The 18,131-nt window shown below is 43.8% G+C and overlaps 1 protein-coding gene across 1 annotated transcript; it reads left to right on the top strand.

Moving 5' to 3' along the window:
- Positions 1-9,121: 9,121 nt before the first annotated feature.
- On the top strand, positions 9,122-15,720 carry RPS7 (ribosomal protein S7). Its single transcript, XM_078594653.1, has 8 exons — positions 9,122-9,214; positions 10,178-10,263; positions 10,679-10,750; positions 11,905-12,048; positions 12,499-12,563; positions 14,803-14,953; positions 15,289-15,370; positions 15,632-15,720. The coding sequence occupies exons 2-7, from the start codon at positions 10,189-10,191 to the stop codon at positions 15,364-15,366; spliced, it is 585 nt and encodes a 194-aa protein (XP_078450779.1). The 5' UTR covers positions 9,122-9,214; positions 10,178-10,188; the 3' UTR covers positions 15,367-15,370; positions 15,632-15,720.
- The last annotated feature ends 2,411 nt before the right edge of the window (positions 15,721-18,131 follow it).

Here is an 18,131-nt window from a genome sequence, read left to right as displayed (position 1 = left end):
TCGCGCGTGCACGTCAACACAAATATCGTACAAGGACGATTCTCCTCTCACACGGCTGCGTAGTCACGCCAACACACCAAAAGTGCTCTCCCCGGGCGTTAACGCACACACCTCCGTACCCGCACAATCGTACAGAGACCACGGCCTTTATGCGTACAACGACCACACACTCGCGAATGCAGTGCACGCTAATACCACGTTCCAAAAACACCCAACAACACGGTTTTGTTACTACGCTCGAGATTTTATTAGCCCTTGCTAACCAACCGAGCCACCCGTGTGTGTGTGCGGGACAGCAAGGCGCTTCTAACCCACACTCTGGTGCCGTGTAGCCCTATTCTATGCTGCGCTCTCTGCTAAACCGCTTTCCTACTCGTCCTTACCCCGAACTAACCCTCTCCTACGGATCCTACCCTCCGCTCTGAGGTGTTGTAAGGCGCGCAACACGATACCGTCTGTAGTCCTTGGTGACCTTGCGGCGCTCAGATCGTCCTGCAGACAATCTAGCGGCTCGCCCGATGACTCCTTCGTCGCTGACCCCGTGTCCAAACTCCAGAAGAAGAGAGTTCCCTACTGCCCCTGCGTTTTCTTTTAAACTATTCACATCAAAGGCTAGGCGCCCCCGTCCCGACCGCCTTGGTCTCTCGACCAATCCTGAGCCTAGGATTTCCCGCTCTTTTGCGATCCCGCCGGCCTTTGAACTTTCGACCAATCAGTCGTCCCGGTTCCTGATCCCAGCTATCTGCCTTGCTGACCCGTGTTTGTGTTTGTATGCGTTTCTAACTGCGGGGCTCTCTGAGCTCGCCGTGGTCGTGCGATCTCAAATCCGCCCACGGCGCCGCAGTGTTACTTGGCCTGGGAAGGGTCCTGTCCAATTCCCTGGCCCTGAGAAACCGTGGGGTAACCCCCCTAGGGGGCCCTCGGGTGAAAACTCAGGGTAGGTGACCCGACCACGAGGCCCTACGTGGGTGCGGGTGCGTGTTTATGTGGGGGGGGTGATGGGGGGCAGTGCGGCGGTGGAAGCCGGGCGGCTCCCTGGCTCGGCCGAGCGGCCCCGTCGCTGTGGCACCACATATACGATATAACACAGCATCGTACTTTGTTTAAAAAAAAAACCTAAACACCGGCTCATACAGCACGCACTGCACGTAACGCTTGTGAAAAAAAGGGAAATAATTTTAGAACGTTGAACCACGTGTCCTGCGCAAGCGTCTTATAATTTCCTGTGTACGAATCTGACAGCAGCATGTTCCTCGGGATATCCTGCTGCCGCAAGTCGAGCGTCCTGTAGGGCTCGCCTTCCCCTCACCCACCTCTCCAGGGTGTCACTGAAGGCCTCGCATCACAAAGAGGCCCTTCCTGTGTCCTACCTCGGGCTTTCCTGTGTTCTTTCCTAAGCACTGATTTTTTGCTGTCTAAAACATCTATTTACAGTGGAACTCCTCTTAGCCACCCAATGGAGATGCGGTGGAAGAACGTGGCTCTTTCGCGGTGTTATCTCGCACATTTCCTCCACTTATCTGCGTGGGGGGAAAAAAAATCACGGACAATCGAGGAAAGGGAAGAATTAGAGTGCAGGCAACACGAGTTTTCCCGGACCTTACAGATCCCACAAATATAATAGGAGTTGCATGTAACAGGATCACAGATAATAGGAATTGTACTGCATTATAATTTCATTTGTGGCTTTCACCGATTTTCCCCGACTGGTTTTCTCATAAGCTCCGATTAGCATGGTTGGCTACGTACGGTGCGAAATAAGCACACAAGTGCTTGCATTTGTTATTCCTACCACAGTACTGTATCTATAATGGGGATCTCAGCAAAGCCTGCCACCGCCAGCAGACATGTGTCAATAACAGGAATGACCACTGCATGCATGGGGGTGGGTTACCCGGCCGCCAGTACATCTTCTCTAGTTCCGATATAGAGCATGAACGTAGGCCAAACAACACCACCGTCATCTACACCACTTCATAACAAAAATATACACTCCTCTATATCATACAGTCAGATAATACTATGCTGGTGCCTTTAATATATACAGAAAGGGGAATTTGGAGACAATCGTGAAGTAATAGTAATTAAATAAACGTTTATTCTCAGACGCATTTCTGGGAAGGAATGTGGCTTGGTGGCTTCGGGGTCATGGCAATGAGCCGACACTTTTGAGATCTCGGGCAGGAATCAGGTCTCGTTGCTCGTGATAAATAATGATTGCAACCAGGGTTAAGCAGAGTTCTCAGGTGTTGTGGAGTTAATGGTCTCAGCCAAGGCCACTATATATAAAAAATTTGTTGAACACTTAATTTGTTTAAATTCCAGTTCTGTTAATCAAAATGATATACATTGGACTGTCATGTGCCGAACATATCTCAGGCAGGATGGCGTGGGAAAGTGGCAGCGCCACCTCGTGTGCGTGCATCAAGAGAGCCTTTCGACCTGGAATGATTCAACGATAATCTCCTTAGGCATTCAAGAAGTAAGCATTCAAGCAATTACTTGGTGGTGATGCTGCTGCGTTGGAAGTGGCGCATAAGCACAAATAATAAGAATTTTTAAAAAATAATTGTCAATAACACTGTGCCTTGAAAGTAAAAATGTATTAAAGGCGACGTTTTGGGCAATGGTCCTTTTTCATTGCATAACACGCCTTCCTTCAGCAGGTCAATCCTTGCGAGGTCAGTCCTCAGTGCGAGATTTCCAAATGGATTCTTCGACCCATAACATGACACCGCTAACGCAATCTAAATAGCGCTTTGTTAAGTAATAAATATACAGGGTTACTTACTACCTTATGAAAAAATAAGAATAGGTTTTACCCTTTCTGGCAATACAACAAGTGTTAAGATGCTCAAACACTAAATACTGATGATACATTGTGCCAAGAATCCAGTCTGCATTAACCACACGTACTTCTGCTGAACATGCAAACACACATGCTTTGGACAATACTGTATGTGCAGTCTAACTGATTGGCCTACACCAGAGACATCCTTCTTTAGGGCTACTACCACCGGGTAGTAAGCCATACGAGTGAACTCATTCTCGCTCAAGTTGGAGGAACCCTTCATGGGATGTTCCGTGATGCGGTCGAGGAGAACGTTGATAACGCTACGTGAACTCAGCACTTGAACGGACATTGAGCTGCGAAGCACATGTATGACGCGCATGCGGGCACGTGGTAAATGCTGTAACTGATACAATATAAACACACCGCTAATATTTTATATATGTAAAATACATACACCGCTGTATTTGTATGCACGTACGTACGTATGTTGAACTTCTTTCGTACCGTACGTTGCCAAGCGTGCTAATCGGAGGTGTAGGGGGACGACAACAAATTGCCACATATTTTCTAATTTGCTTAGGGGGGCACACAACTCAAGAATAATAATTCATCGCAAGCACGAAGCGCCTTTCTATAAGGTATCCAAGGCGCTGCACATTTCACAACAAACACATCGCTCGACAAGGGGAAGGAAAGAGGTTATCGGAGGTAATTTAGAGAACCGAAAGCAAGATAGTGCGTTTTGAGGCGGGGATTAAACCAAACTACTGCCATCATTTTCGTAGAAGTGACACGGCGTGGGAGGCTCTCATCTAGCAGTGGATCATTGTCCATAAAAATCCATTCTCTGTTTTCTTTTTTACTGTAGATATAAAGTGTGCAATCGTCACTACCTGCAGTTGAATTTAGAAGTTGTGAAAAAAAACATGGATCCATGGTTGCATAATTATGTAAATGAATACACTCTGTTCTAAACTATGCAACATCTAACGACAAAAACGTATGGGAGTGGAATTTGTATCACCTATTGTGTGCGTACAGTGTGGCTCCTGTTGTTTATTTTTTTGTGGGTCAAGGGCCATTGGCTTTGTCCACTCATTGTTCACTCGTTGTTCACTCATTGTTCACACGATTATCGCATTCTTTACCACAACAGGCAGGAATTCTTGGAGAAATAACCATTCGCTATATTCCACCTCTACGTTTGAAGGTCATTTTCACAATTTTTATTTCTTATGTTAATCCACTGCTGGATGAGGGCCTCCCCATGCCGTGCGGGTCATCCCCATGAATTGACCATCCCGAGTTCAACTTCGTGCTTGTTCTTTGCCGTTGTCCTGTGTTCTGCTGTATCATCTGGGATATCCATCGATGTTAATACTGCCGCAGCCTCGACAATGTGTTTAGCTAATTCTGCATATCTGAGCATTGACTTGGTTCGACGAACGTGCACGTGTACCTTCCCTGTTCGGTAGAGAGTTCTTACATTCCAGAGTGCCACCCTGGTTTCTCTACTTGGCATTTAGGTGTCGTGTGTATTTGCTATCCACCGTTGTCGTCTTTGCTTTGTCTTTACAGTATGTAGGTTTCGATCTGTACCAATAGCTCTCCGTTTCTGGAAATTATGAAAAAAACATCAATAGTTGAACCCGACGTACTGTGTATATGGTTCTCAGAAGCAGACATTGCAGCAATTAAGATTGTTGACTATTGTACTCATAAGTTTAAAAAATTACGAAACCAGTCTACATTTGTCTATCTCTGTATCACTGCTGCCTGTCAGTCGGTCAAATTTGTTCAAATTGATTTTAATGACGATCCAAAGAGAATAAGACCACAATGAAATTTAGCAGGATTTGCAATTTTTTTTTTCATAACACACAGGCTGAGCGTTTTTCCATGTTTATGTGAATGTTTTTTTGCTTGTTGTTCTGTAATGACGGGTTTTCCTCGTCAATTATAGATTTCACTAGTATGGTTGAACCACTGGTTCGCGCGAGAAAGTCCACCACAGCAGTATGGCCCCTGGGTCCACTTCTCACCGATGCCAAGGGTGCCTTGATACCTCACGTGGATCTAGTTCGGCCGAGACCATCGTTGTCTTCGCGTGCTACAGTTTGTGACCATGCTCCATTTGGCCAGTGTTCTTCATTGTAAGGTCCGCAGGCCAATGACGGACCCTGGTGGCCTTTAGTGCGGCCCCTAATGTGCGGCCTCTGACAATACACAGCACGTGATAACACCCCCATCATCTTGCTGTCAAACCCAATGGTTTCAAATATGTGGCGGCCCTCATACTGATGTCTTATCTGCGAAAGTGGCCCCTCCTCTGAAAATGAGTGAAGAACACCGTATTAGGCCGTGACGATTCATCTGTTCGTGGGAACCAGTTGACGGCGGTTCACCACGAGTCAATTTGCCTTCATCACTGTTTACGAGCTAGGACAGTTGCCTTTGCCTCCTAAATAAGCATCTTGAGACTCAGCAAGGCTTTCCTGTAAAAATAAATTACAATATTGTCATCTCCCAATCTCCTTGGCATGCACTCGGGAAAAATCATAACCCCACATATTGGCAAATAACGCACGGATAATTGGAGTTGAGTAGAAAATTACTCCAATTATCCACATATATTTCCCATATATAAGTGGAGTATATTCGCGGATCTATGTATGTATGTTGAGTTGTCGACCTTCTTTCGCCCCGTACATAGCCAACCGTGCTAATCAGAGGTGCGGGAGAAGGACAACAAACAAAGCACAAAAAGCAGTTGACTGCCAGATTTGTGAAGCTAGTTGTAATTACTGGAGATTATGAATGTTGTGGCTTTTCTATCCAACACACTGGTGTGCTGTACTAGTAACGAATTGTCATGTTCTGTTTACGTGACAAACCTTACTAAATTGGCTGTGTCGGGTGGTGGCGCGTTTAACGACACATTTATATATTTACGCGATCTAACCCAACAAAAAAACTGTATTATGGATCATACTGGTCGTGAAAGTCTACATGTTCAACATAATTATATAATAGGCGACATTTCGGGAAATGGCCCTTCTTCGTAGCACACGGGAATTCAACCACCCCGGGAGGGAGTTGAGTGGTGACCTGTCTGCTCATGAGTCGCTTGCTGCTGCTGCTGAGCTTTAGTGGGCCCTCTACTGGGCAGCTGTGCTCCCGTTGGGGCTGTCTTCCTCCTATGACGACTCATGGGCCTTATGTTCATGTGGAGCGGTGTTTCTCATAACTCTTTTGGCTCGCGGACCACTCAGCCGATTCAAAACATTTCCGCGGACCAACCAGTTCCGCCACCCCTGGTGACAAAACGCATTCACTTATCTCGGCTCTAAATACTAGGACAGCAATACAAAGTGATTCATTTTACCGTAACATACACTTTTTTTTCACTCGGCCATCAGGTTTGTTTTTAGGGGTGGCATTTAGATCTTAGGGTTAAGGTAGTTTAATCAGGGTTAATTTACCCAACTTCATTTTAAAATCAAATATCATGAGTAACTGGGTGACATTTTATCAAACACGTGAGTCATTGGTGAATAATCACGTATAAATCTGCCTACATTAAATAACTGCGATAACATTTTAATCCATATGGCATCCTTGAAACATAGAAAGGACCTTTCTAAACTCATTGATCGTAAACAACGTGGTTTCCAAGAGTAACCGGGTAGCGTGAACAAACTAGTTCATGCATGCAGAGTGTATGTTGATTTCTATTTGCTTGCAGTTACTAGATAGTTGGGATACCTCACAAAAATGGACAATTGGTAAAAAATATTACGTTAATTATTCATACGTTTATTTCTCAATAAACATCATGGGTCAGGCAAGGTTGAAACTAAATTAAAAAAGGGATACGATAGCCAAAAAAGGTTGATAAACGCTGAAGTTGAGCAACAACTGTAGTGGTTGAGTCAGATGATTGTTTCAGGAGTAGCGAAGTGGTGCATCGCTGCTGTCACGATGCCTCCTTTGTATTTATGAATCAGGTGTTGAGTCGTTATATGTTCATTAGTTGTGTGCTGGGTGGTGACCACAGTTGCTGCACACTCACCAGAGAGTTTTTAATTTTCATCATCAAGTATCCGCATCTACTGCTGCTGCCATGGTTTGTGTGGATAGCGATTTAGGGATTGTGGCCCATGAGCTTCAGGGTATCACGACGAGGCGTTTTGTCTGTGACCTCTTGTGAACTCCATTCAGCTTCCCAATCTGCAGCATCACCATCAGGATTGAAGTTGCATTGTTGGAGGGTTAAGAGGACATTCCGTGACTCCGAACTGCTTTTTGTGTTTATTTTGGTGTCCTTCCCCCGCACCTCCGATTAGCATGGTTGGTTACGTACGGCGCGAAAGAAGTTCAACATACATACACTTGGTGGATGGGGAAATTCGCTGGGCTGCGCGGACACTGCTCGTCCACACGCGTCCTCTGCTGGTCGCCTGCGGTGATGCGGTGTCTGCATTGGCCAGCCTGGGGTTTGATCTTCCAGGAATCTTCCCTTGATTGTTCAAGGGAAGATCCCTGGCTTTGATCTCCCACGAAGCTCATGGTCCACCCTGAACCGCATTTGCACAAACCATGGCACAAATGGGAAATGTAAAACTTATAATAAATAATCATCCAGAACAAACCATACAGCAAACCGTACGTCTCAAAAACCTCTAGGGTACTTCCCGACAAAGGTAGAAAACTGAAATTTGGTGCATAGTTAGTGTGGTGCCCGACGTTCACATCACCGCCCGTTCTGCTCCCTCCTCCACCACGTCGGTTGGCTCCTGCCAGGCTCCAGCGCTAGGGGCCCTCTCTCGTGCTGCTGGCTTTGGAGCCACACGGAGTGAGAATACCACACGCCCGTGCACACCGCGTCAGCTGTCGCTAACGCAGTGGGCACGAACGCACTCGCACCTGCGGGCAATTGCCTCTGAACGCGTTCACTCTCCCCCACGCAGTAGCTCCACACATAACTCACAGACACCACGACGATGCTCTGTGCTAACTTTTATTCTCGGCGCAAGCCAAGATGTTGAAGAATAAAATAAAATAAATGACGACGTTTCGATTGCAACACAAACAACCATCATCAGGTGGGAAAACCACAGCAATAAAAAAATTTGCCCACTTCAGCAAAAATGATGGTTGCTTGTGTCGCAATCGAAACGTCGTCATTTATTTTATTTCATACCTACGTGACTTTACCGAAAGAACCAAAGAGTTAAGTTGTCAACGGTTTTTCATTTTTCTTTGCGGAAAAATTTACATTTTTGGAGGAGTTAGTGTCTGATCGTAGATCAAAAATGTTAAAAATATATATCAAATCATTAGACCTCGTTTGCCAGTACCAATCAGTTTCAAGGACAATGCATATATTATCATAGTGTGTTTTTTGTTTGCATTTTGACTGCAAGTATCGTGGTTAATGCAGACATGAATCCTTGTAAAAATGTTTCAGTTTTGTTGCCAGAAAAAAGGGGGAAAACCATGTTATTATCATAATATATATCAGGTTAATTATTATATTTATTAAAATGTTTGCCTGGCGAAGACAGGCTTCGTGAACTAGAATTAATTACTTCTGAAATATTGACTGATGGGACAATTCTCGGGCTTTAACCAACAATGCGTGCAATGTTGATGTTTGCGTTGCACAGAGGCCCCAGAGTTTAGATGACATTCTCTTGCCAATAACCTGTGGCAACTCAAGCGATGTTTCTAGATTTGAAGCTTTCGTGACTGCAAGGATTCATACTCTTAGTTTTTTCGGTAAAGTCACGTAGGTAAAAAAAATGAAATTAAAATTAATAAATCGTTTTTTTTTTCATTTTTTTACCTACGTGACTTTACCGATAAAACTAAGAGTATCAAGCGATGTTTGTTTAACAAGCCCGACCCTGCTGATGAGACAAATAAGGTCGAAACTGGTCCAGAGCTTTGCTTGCTGAAACAAATGTTGCTGGGTTAAATGTGTCCGGAAATCCAACAAGCTGATGGACTAAACATACGATGTATATACAGTGAGACAGAGTATGGAGTATTGTCTTAAAGTGCATTTCCTCATAATTCTGCACAGAACCCCGTAATTAGTGTTTGTCTGTAAACTAATAATCAACTCAATCAAAATCAGAAACAACACTCTGATCGCAAGCAAGCACAGTAAACAAGCGTTTGGTGCGTTCAACGTATGTGCAGGCGTTGCATTTACTTAAACTGAGCACAATAGCGTGTAATAACCATTCAATGTAAAATAACGCAGCGATAACCCGCGTTTCGTAAAACGCCTTTCGTGCTAGTCTCGGACACCAGCGGCTTGCCGTAGTCTCCCGCCCGACTTTATATATAAGGTGAGATCTCGCGAGACTTCTCTCCTTTCTCCCCGCGGCCTCTGCTCACGGCCTCCGCGAGGTGAGGCGATGGGCGCACTGAGAATCCGCGTCTCGTAGCCGCTAAGACGACGCGCGAATGGACAAATACGAGCGCGGGGCTAAGCTCGCGGGGCCCCGTTTGACCGGATCGTCGGTAAAACTGACGCGGATGGCGGAGTTTGACGAGAGATGTTTGATGGATTGCGGGAGGGCGGGTGGGCGGCCAGGGAGGTGCTTGGTTGCTCGAGCGCCATGGCGGGAGTAAGCGATTCGCAACACTGCGGGCGATGGATTGTAGCGGACGCCGGGTAGAAATCTCGAGTGTTGTAGTGTCTGTGTGTTCGTCTGTGTGTACACGGCAGTGTACGTATCGTGTGTGTGTCGATGGCTGTGAAAGTACAGTGTGTGTGTGCATACTTGCGTGTTTGCGAATTAAAGTGGTATTTGAGCCACGTGTGTGTAACTGAAAGTAACTTGCCATGCACCTAGCCTGGCACGACACGGCTCTGTGGTGATGTCACTTAGTGGAGTATGTCGGCTGTGATGCGAGTGCATACTGTACGTCTACTGTATGCGAGTTCGTATGGAAGCGAGTACAGTAGATACGTGTGTGTGGGTGTTCTGAGTTGGTGCATTGTTTAAAAAGCCGCTTTGTAGCTTGAAGGGCCTTAGCCCGAATACACGGTTGGCTACGTACAGTGCGAAATAATTTCAACGTTACATACTGTCATTTTGTATATGTGGGGATATGAGTGTAAGTTAGTACAACATGCATTTGTGAGTCGGTGACGGTTATTATCTGAACTTATACCGTACCTCCCTTCGGCCTTCTCAGGCGAGCGTGAATTAAACCCAAACATTTGAAAGGTGGCGAGTTTCTGGTTCGACCCCCACCCCGTGTGCCGTGACCATCTATTATATTAGATACAGTCCTCCATCGCGTCTGCTGCTTGTGATCTGATGGGCTAATTGTGGCTCTTTTTTATGTGTCTTGTGTGTACAGGAGCTCCCATCATGTACAGCACGAGTGCAAAGATCGTGAAGCCGAATGGCGAAAAGCCGGATGAGTTCGAATCCGGAATTTCGCAGGTGAGGTGTCTTTAAGTGCAAGCATGAGGAGCTTCAGTAAAACGTGCTGTGTGCAACCTAGTTTTATTCCACTGCTGGATGAAGGCCTTTGCACGTCATGTTGGTCATGGGGTTTATTTTGTCATACTTCCTCACTGATCATTGTGGGTTGATGAATACAGGAAGCATTGAATTAGGATCTTAAAAGTACAGTACAACAATCGAGTTTGCTGCCGCTCACCAAACTTGCAGCTCTTTTGACAACCTGTGAATGGTGGTCGCCCATCCAAGCACAATCCTTATCCAACTCTACTCAATTTACCGCATTACAGGTGATTTGGTCAAAACTCCAGATATGCTGTGCGATTCTGAAATGTGTTCAGCTCTTCTGTTTATCGGCTTGTACATGTTGACGTTTGTGGTGGGCCACTTGCAGGCGATTTTGGAGCTGGAGATGAACTCGGACCTGAAAGCGCAGCTCCGGGAGCTCTACATCACAGCGGCCAAGGTATCACGTTTATAATTGCATTTTGCGGTGTCCGTTTACAAATAGGTACTTGTATGTGGAGATACCACAAATGCCCAAATAATACACTTGGAGTTTCTGTCCATTGCTACATTGCGAGGATGTCCCGTGTGTATTCTTGTCATTGACATGGCAGAGCTGAATGCCTTGGCATACTCGCATGTTGTGTTGAAACAAGTGTGCTCCTCTGCTCTTTCCTGGCCCCTGTATTGGAATGTACAATAGCATGGATGTCAATTTCGCATTTCACTGGTTAAATCCTAAATTGTAACTGGAGTGGGAGTCTGCTGATGTGGACATTTGGCTTGTGAGAAGTTGTCTAGTGCACATGTAAGAAGCTTTGGGGGGTGGGTGTGTGTGTGTGTGTTTTATGTCAGTGTAAACCTTGACAACAGAAATGGATATGTAATTGTTTTTCATATTATTGAAGGTTATCTTTGTGTGTGAGGTTATGTATTGTATGCTTAGGTTTTTTTCATGTAGGTAATATGAATATCCATGTCTAAATGTATGTAATACACGTTTTACCAGGAAACCACCTCATTTAAAGATTGTTTTTCAGGAGGGTTCTGGGTAGGGTTTATCAAAATCTATTGAGTCGCATGTTGGAGGAGACCATGGGGACATTGCTCAAATCTCTGCACAGATAGATTTAGTGATTGTGTGTATGCGACTCCACTGTGTACACAGGTTTTATTCAGTTGTATTTTCGTAGCAATTTCTCACTTATGATTTTGTGGATGGGAATGTTATGCTGTAAATGAATATACAGCTGTGACTTGAGGGAAAAGCTGCTGCAGTGTGGTGTAAATAAAGAAACATTTTAGCAAATTAAAACATTCAGAATGTTCAGAATTTATTGCTTAATAAATTGAGCGCTTATTATGATGGCGTGCCACTAATATAACAGTGCGATTGTGTAATTGGTCTTGGAATGGTGTTGAGACCTGGACTTTTGTTGCCAAAGTGACATTGGTGAGGATTGTGCAAATCCATAAACTTCACATACCCTGTCTGAACTTGAATTGTTGAAATTTTAAATCTGGTATGGTGTTTTTGTTTTACTGTGTACAGTTGCAGATACATTTTGTCGTGATAACTTTATTTTGAAACCCAGTGAATTTGTGTTTCAACAGGAAATTGACGTTGGAAGTGGCAGGAAAGCCATCCTTATCTTCGTCCCAGTTCCCCAGCTGAAGGCTTTTCAGAAGATCCAGGTCCGTCTGGTGCGAGAGCTGGAAAAGAAGTTCAGTGGCAAACACGTTGTCTTCATTGCACAGGTAAAATACTTAATCTTGAGATTACTCTGCCCATTAGCCTACATTATATTTTTCTTAAAATGTAGATGTATGAAATTTTAATCTAAATAATTGTCTCCTTTTTTCACATCCATCATGTCCCGCAAGATCTATGGGTGCGGCTATTGGTCCTCAAACTCCATTTTGTTGGGTTTCCTTGGTTAAATGTAAATAATGGATAGGCGTTGGGTGGTTTAGGGGTTACTGCTGAGGGTCCTGGGTTCTGTCCAGTCACCAATTCACGAAAAAACTCATCAAATTGAGAGAATATTGATTTGCTTGCCACGTCACAAAAATTAAAGTATAAAGTTGAGCGATGGCAACACTGCAGCTTGAGAGCAACTTGCGAGAAGATTAGTAGTTTTATTTCTTGAGTGATTACAATGTTTTGATGCAGTGAGTGGCTCAACTTAATTTTCTTGCTTTTCACAGAGGAGGATTCTGCCAAAGCCAACACGCAAAAGCCGCACAAAGAACAAGCAGAAGCGTCCCAGGAGGTAATGAATTTCCTGATCCTTAAATTACACAAGCCAAATGTTCACATGAAGAAAAAGAAACCACTTTTAATTAAATGGATTTGACTAAACTGACCATGTAAAACCATGTTTAAAAGTTATGTTTCAAAACGATTACATGTATAACCCACTAATGTTTGTACTGGTTATAAGGTCATCCCAGATAAGGGTATTCTGTTCATTGGCTAGACAACCCAGCTCTTATACGTCACTATACATATTAGGTGAAACTTAATATCGTGCTGACACCAGTCATTGCATTTTTAACCAGGTGAGAACCTGTTAATTATTGAGACTCCAATGAGATTTGTTTTTGCTCTGATGTAATTCCTAAGGCAACTCAACCTGCACACTGTTTTCATTTATTTCTTTTCCTACTGCTTAAGTGACCACTTTTCACTGCACATCTTACGACACTGCCTGCATTACGTTTGTGTAATTTCTTATATTCGTTTTATTTGCACGATCTCACCTTCGATTAGCATGGTTGGCTACGTATGGCTCAACAGATATTGTATCAACTGACTGGTATTAACACTACCTAAAGGAAACTAGCCGCAAAAAATTACTCCCTTTTTCAACGGCTGCCGTATACCAGTAGTCGGTACACATTATAGCTGGTACTATGCACAAGACATGAGGGTGGTATAGCAATAACAGTTAACCTTGGCAGATAATGTATGGTTACACAATAACAAAACTCAGAAATGCATTTAAATTGGCTGAATACAGGCCATTATTACTTAAAATAAATGAAGATATGATTATACCTCTTGGGAAAGCCTGCTTCATTTAGTTGGTGTTTCTTTCTGCTTATTGCAGATTGCTCCGCTGCTTCCTTTTGAAAATTTCGATTTGAGTAATGTCCGAAACCCCCTCTGGCATGAAGTGAAAATCACAAATGATGGCCAAGAAAAGGACTGCTTTGGAGAAAGTGGCAAGTGGATCTTAATTCCACTGGTCACCCTACTAGACGAACCTTCATGTTCTATTTCAATTGCCAACAATTCACGTCAATTTGCGATCAAAATATAATTTTTTCAGCATATATGAATGCAGGCTATTGCCTTTTTTCACATGGTAGGATTACATTTTCTATGATTAAATTATAAGATTACTTGGTTGCTTGTATCAACATTTTTACAGTCAATAAAAAGATAAAATATGAAATGGTTGAGATTGCATCGACTGTGCTATAATCAGATTGAAACCCTACCTTTGTTCATGTCTTTACCTTCTCCCACTTGCTGATCCTGCTGCTAACCTACAAGCCCCGCAATATTTACAGGATCTGTGATCATCTTTATACACTAGCGAGTCACTGGGATCTTTGGGTCGCCTTCTAAGGACTCTTGAGGTCAAGGCTGATTTCCTGGGGTGATGGGGCATTTGCCAGTGCAGCTCCCAGGCTTTGGAATGCTTTGCCTCTGCTAATAAGACAGTCAGAATCGTTTGCTATATTATTTTAAGTCTTGGAAACTCACCTTTTTAAACTGGCCCTTACCCCCTAGTTCTGCCATTTACCATGGTTCTATTTATTCCCTGCTTTCCATACATGGTTCATTGGGACCTACCTTTATAAAATGTTAATTCTTATTACTTTTTATTTCTTGAAGGTTTTATCTTGCTGATGCTTATCCCCTTACCCAAAGTATTCAATTGTTAGGGTATAATTTCCAGAGCTTGGAAGTCAATACCATTTTAAATCTATGCAGGTCATAAAAATACTCTTTACCTGTCCCAAAATATCTAAATCGTCTCTTCAGTACCTTGTTCCTAACTCACCCATTAACAAATCATTGATAATGCACCTACAATCATCTCGCCCAGTTTTCCTTACCCCACGACTGGGTTCCCTGGATTTCAAACTGCTCTCCATAGACTGCTATTGCCTTGATTGCAGCATGCTGTTCTTAAACTCCTTGACCAATCTGGCTGTGAGAAATGACAGATCAGGAATTTATCTCTCAGTTCACCTGTACATTAGCTAAAATTTACACAGGTTTATTTTAAAACCTTGTCATACTTACATTATATTACATCTGAACCTCCACTGCCCACCTGCATTATTTTATTCCCTTGATCTCTACATTAAGCTGAAACGTGCCTATTACCTGATATTCTCCACTGTGATGCCTTCCTGCGTATTGTCATTCCGGTTCATTCTTTCTCCCAGTTTAGAAGCCAGTCATGAAACACTTGTTATTTTCCTGTTTTTCAGCCGCACACTGACTGCCGTGCATGATGCCATTCTGGAGGACCTGGTGTTTCCAAGTGAGATTGTGGGAAAGCGAATTCGCGTGAAGATGGATGCCAGCCGACTTATTAAGGTTCATCTGGACAAATCTCAGCAAAACAATGTGGAACACAAGGTGAGGCGTTAACCAAGTGATTTTTTTTTGTCAGTTTAATGGACTGAACTTAACCAAATATAAACTTGTAACAGGATGCCCCAAAATAGAAACCTTTCATTTCGATCTTCAAATTTAATAAGATAAAATAAGATAATTTTTAAACTGTAGTTATATTGAGTGCATGTGCTGAGTGAACGCTTTAAGCATAGCTGTACATTGATGTACATTTATTTTACCACCTGCATAATAACATTGTATACTGTTGCTTTTGTTGAAGAAATGGGAAGTGTTCCGAATATGATATTCTCATCAATGCACGTTGTAGGGATCATCTAATTGATTTGCTTGTACAGGTTGAAACGTTCTCTGCTGTGTACAAGAAACTCACGGGCAAAGATGTCAACTTCGAGTTCCCCGAGATGCAGCTGTAGAAGGGTGAGTTTGCCAAAATACCATACTCTGCAACAATGTTTTAAATGTACTGGAAATTAATAAACATGCAGTGTGTACATAATTGTTATAATGTACTGATGTGAAGTATCCAAATTATAATACTACTGCACAACATTTTAATTGAATATGTAATATAAACAATGTTTTCAGTAGGTCATGTTTAGTATTTAACGACAGAAGAAGGTTGCATTTAAAGTTTTCTGATTTGAAGATAATCTTGTTTTTTTCCCCCCACCACTTTAGGTTAACACCATTGTTCCAAAACATTGCAGCAAGATGTCCGAGTTTCCTAATGTCAGCTGCTCAACACTTCAATAAATGTTGAAAGTGGATTTTTCTTAGTTTTGTGTTTTTTGTCATTGGGAGCAAACTTGAGCATTTGTAAACTACACTTGCAGTAATTCCAATAAACGGTATATACACCTGAAGGCAGGTTGTGGCTTTTGTGGAATAAACTTTTAATATCATTAGCGTTGCTCATACTAGTTTCCTTCGAGTGAAAGACCATGTTGGACTATGCAGTGGCAGTAATGGTTGTATGCATATGAATGCACACAAGGTCTTTTCCTGTGCATGGTGGTAGGATCCTGAGATTAGGCATCTCAACTGAAGATGCATATCCAGCGAATGAATTTAAATGGCAAATCTTATCAATGATGGGGTGGAGTGACACATTATAGTCTGCATGACAGTCGAAAGAAGTGGAGCATGTATATGTAAAACCTTTCAATTACACATACCCGCGTGAAATGACATTGGATATAGCCAGAAGCACGATTCACTTATACCCCCACATGAAAAGTCGATGTAACCAAGCATAGCTGTGTGTGGGAGTATATGGCAAGTGCCAAGGCTTAATTTTCTGAGCTTGTGAATTACATGTCTAGTTGGAAGGCAATGGTTTTTGAGCCTTGTGCTTGCAGCTGTCAACTGCATTGGACGTCACACCAGTCTTCGGCTTAACAGGAAGATGCACCGCTGCATGGATGTCTCCACGTGGAGCGGCGCTCGGAGGTTCTGGGGTGGTTTTTAGCAGAGGTGGGACAAAGTCATTGTTATGCAAGTCGAGTCGCAAGTCATCAAATTCATGACTCGAGTCTGACTCGAGTCCAAGTCACATGACTCGAGTCCACATCTCAGGTGGGACAAAGTCATTGTTATGCAAGTCCAAGTCGAGTCGCAAGTCATCAAATTCATGACTCGAGTCTGACTCGAGTCCAAGTCACATGACTCGAGTCCACACCTCTGGTTTTTAGTAATAACCCCGACTTGCATCGAGGATGCGTTCCTGAACATTGCGACATTTAAAAGCAAATGTCTGCACGTCATGACCTGCAACGGAGGGTATGGTGAAGCTGTGTTGAAGCACGCATCTTTATCCTAGACATACCCACCTTGCATAATTTATTTTTAAAAGTTAACTAATACTGTCCTCAACACTTGTGTACATCGGTAAACTTTGACACAAATTATACGTGTAGCGACAGTACAGAGTGGTACTGAATGCGGGGTGCCGTTTTATGGCACCAGTGTGAGTACTGCATTAAGGGGCTCACGAGAGGGCAGAGTCTGGGTGTCACCGAGGTTAGGTCAGGACATGACCGCCTGAGTGAACCCGCGAGAGCACGTGACCGGACGAGGGGGCACGGGGACCCCCAGAAGGGGGTGAGGGCCACGTGGTAGGGACCGAGAGCCTCCACGAAGGATCTAGAAAGGGGGGAGCTGGGCTGTTCGACCCGGGAAAGAAGCCGCCGCCTTAGATCCTCGGTCTTCGCGCACGAGGATCAGGCAGCGTGTTAGCTGTCCTGGTCCCGTCATACAGTGATCCTGTTCCAGTGGTTAGGGGCCGTCTATTAATGACGTCACGCACCTAGGGGGGGGGGGGGGTCAGACGTGTGACGTCACATCAAAATACGTAGAATGGACTCCGTCTTCCCGACAGACCTGTTTCCACCTGAGGACGACTGCTTGCGTTGTGGCCGAAACGTGAGAATTATTGAATGTTTTTTATTTTATTATTTCCATTCTACGTAACTTTACCGAAAGAACCAATAAGATGAATCCCTGCAGTCACGAAAGCTTTAAATCGAAATATAGACAACACGTTCTACTTAATTAAATATACTTTTTAATAAATGTTTTCTCCTAAAACAGAGTGCAGCGCCACATTAAATATGCACTACAATGACAATAGTTTAAAGCGATTTGAAGCATTTTTTGGGGGGGGTGGGCAGAGCTTTGTGACGTCATATTTGAGGGGGGTCTGACTTTGTGTGACGGGGGGGGGTCAAAAATCGCGTGACGTCATTTATGGACAGCCCCTTAGGTGGTTAGGAGCGGTGGCCACCACCCTATGTAGTTAACCCGAGGTGTACATAGTTAACCCGAAATGTACATGTTATGTTAGCTGGTCCGAGTGGCGTTAGTAAATAATCGTGTTGCTTCCCACGACTCGGTGTGCGCCTGTTTAGAACCCACTACACATGGTACAACAATAAGATACAGAACACTGAAAGATCCCAAAAATACTGTGTTCAAATATACTCTCCAGTCAATTTCTTTAGGCGCGATGTGAAGTTCCGTAGTTCGTGTACAGGATAGGTCGAGGCGACAAATACGAGAAAGGACTGACGCGGTCAGCGACTTAAGTGTGGGTTGAGGCGATGCAAATCGGGGAGTGATTATGAATTAGATCGGGGTATGACCACTCAATGGCCCACACAAGAGAGGAGCTGGGCCAGTC

This window comes from Lampetra planeri, chromosome 5 (assembly GCF_965212315.1).
Source record: "Lampetra planeri chromosome 5, kcLamPlan1.2.h2, whole genome shotgun sequence".
Classification (NCBI taxonomy): Eukaryota; Metazoa; Chordata; class Hyperoartia; order Petromyzontiformes; family Petromyzontidae; genus Lampetra; species Lampetra planeri.
This window is presented reverse-complemented; position numbering and strand designations above follow the sequence as displayed.

Coding starts and splice junctions, on each gene's coding strand:
- RPS7 (XM_078594653.1), top strand. CDS start 10,189: ATGTACAGCACGAGTGCAAAGATCGTGAAGCCGAATGGCGAAAAGCCG. Junction 10,264..10,678: donor TCGAATCCGGAATTTCGCAG/GTGAGGTGTCTT, acceptor GGCCACTTGCAG/GCGATTTTGGAGCTGGAGAT. Junction 12,564..14,802: donor AAGCAGAAGCGTCCCAGGAG/GTAATGAATTTC, acceptor CCTGTTTTTCAG/CCGCACACTGACTGCCGTGC.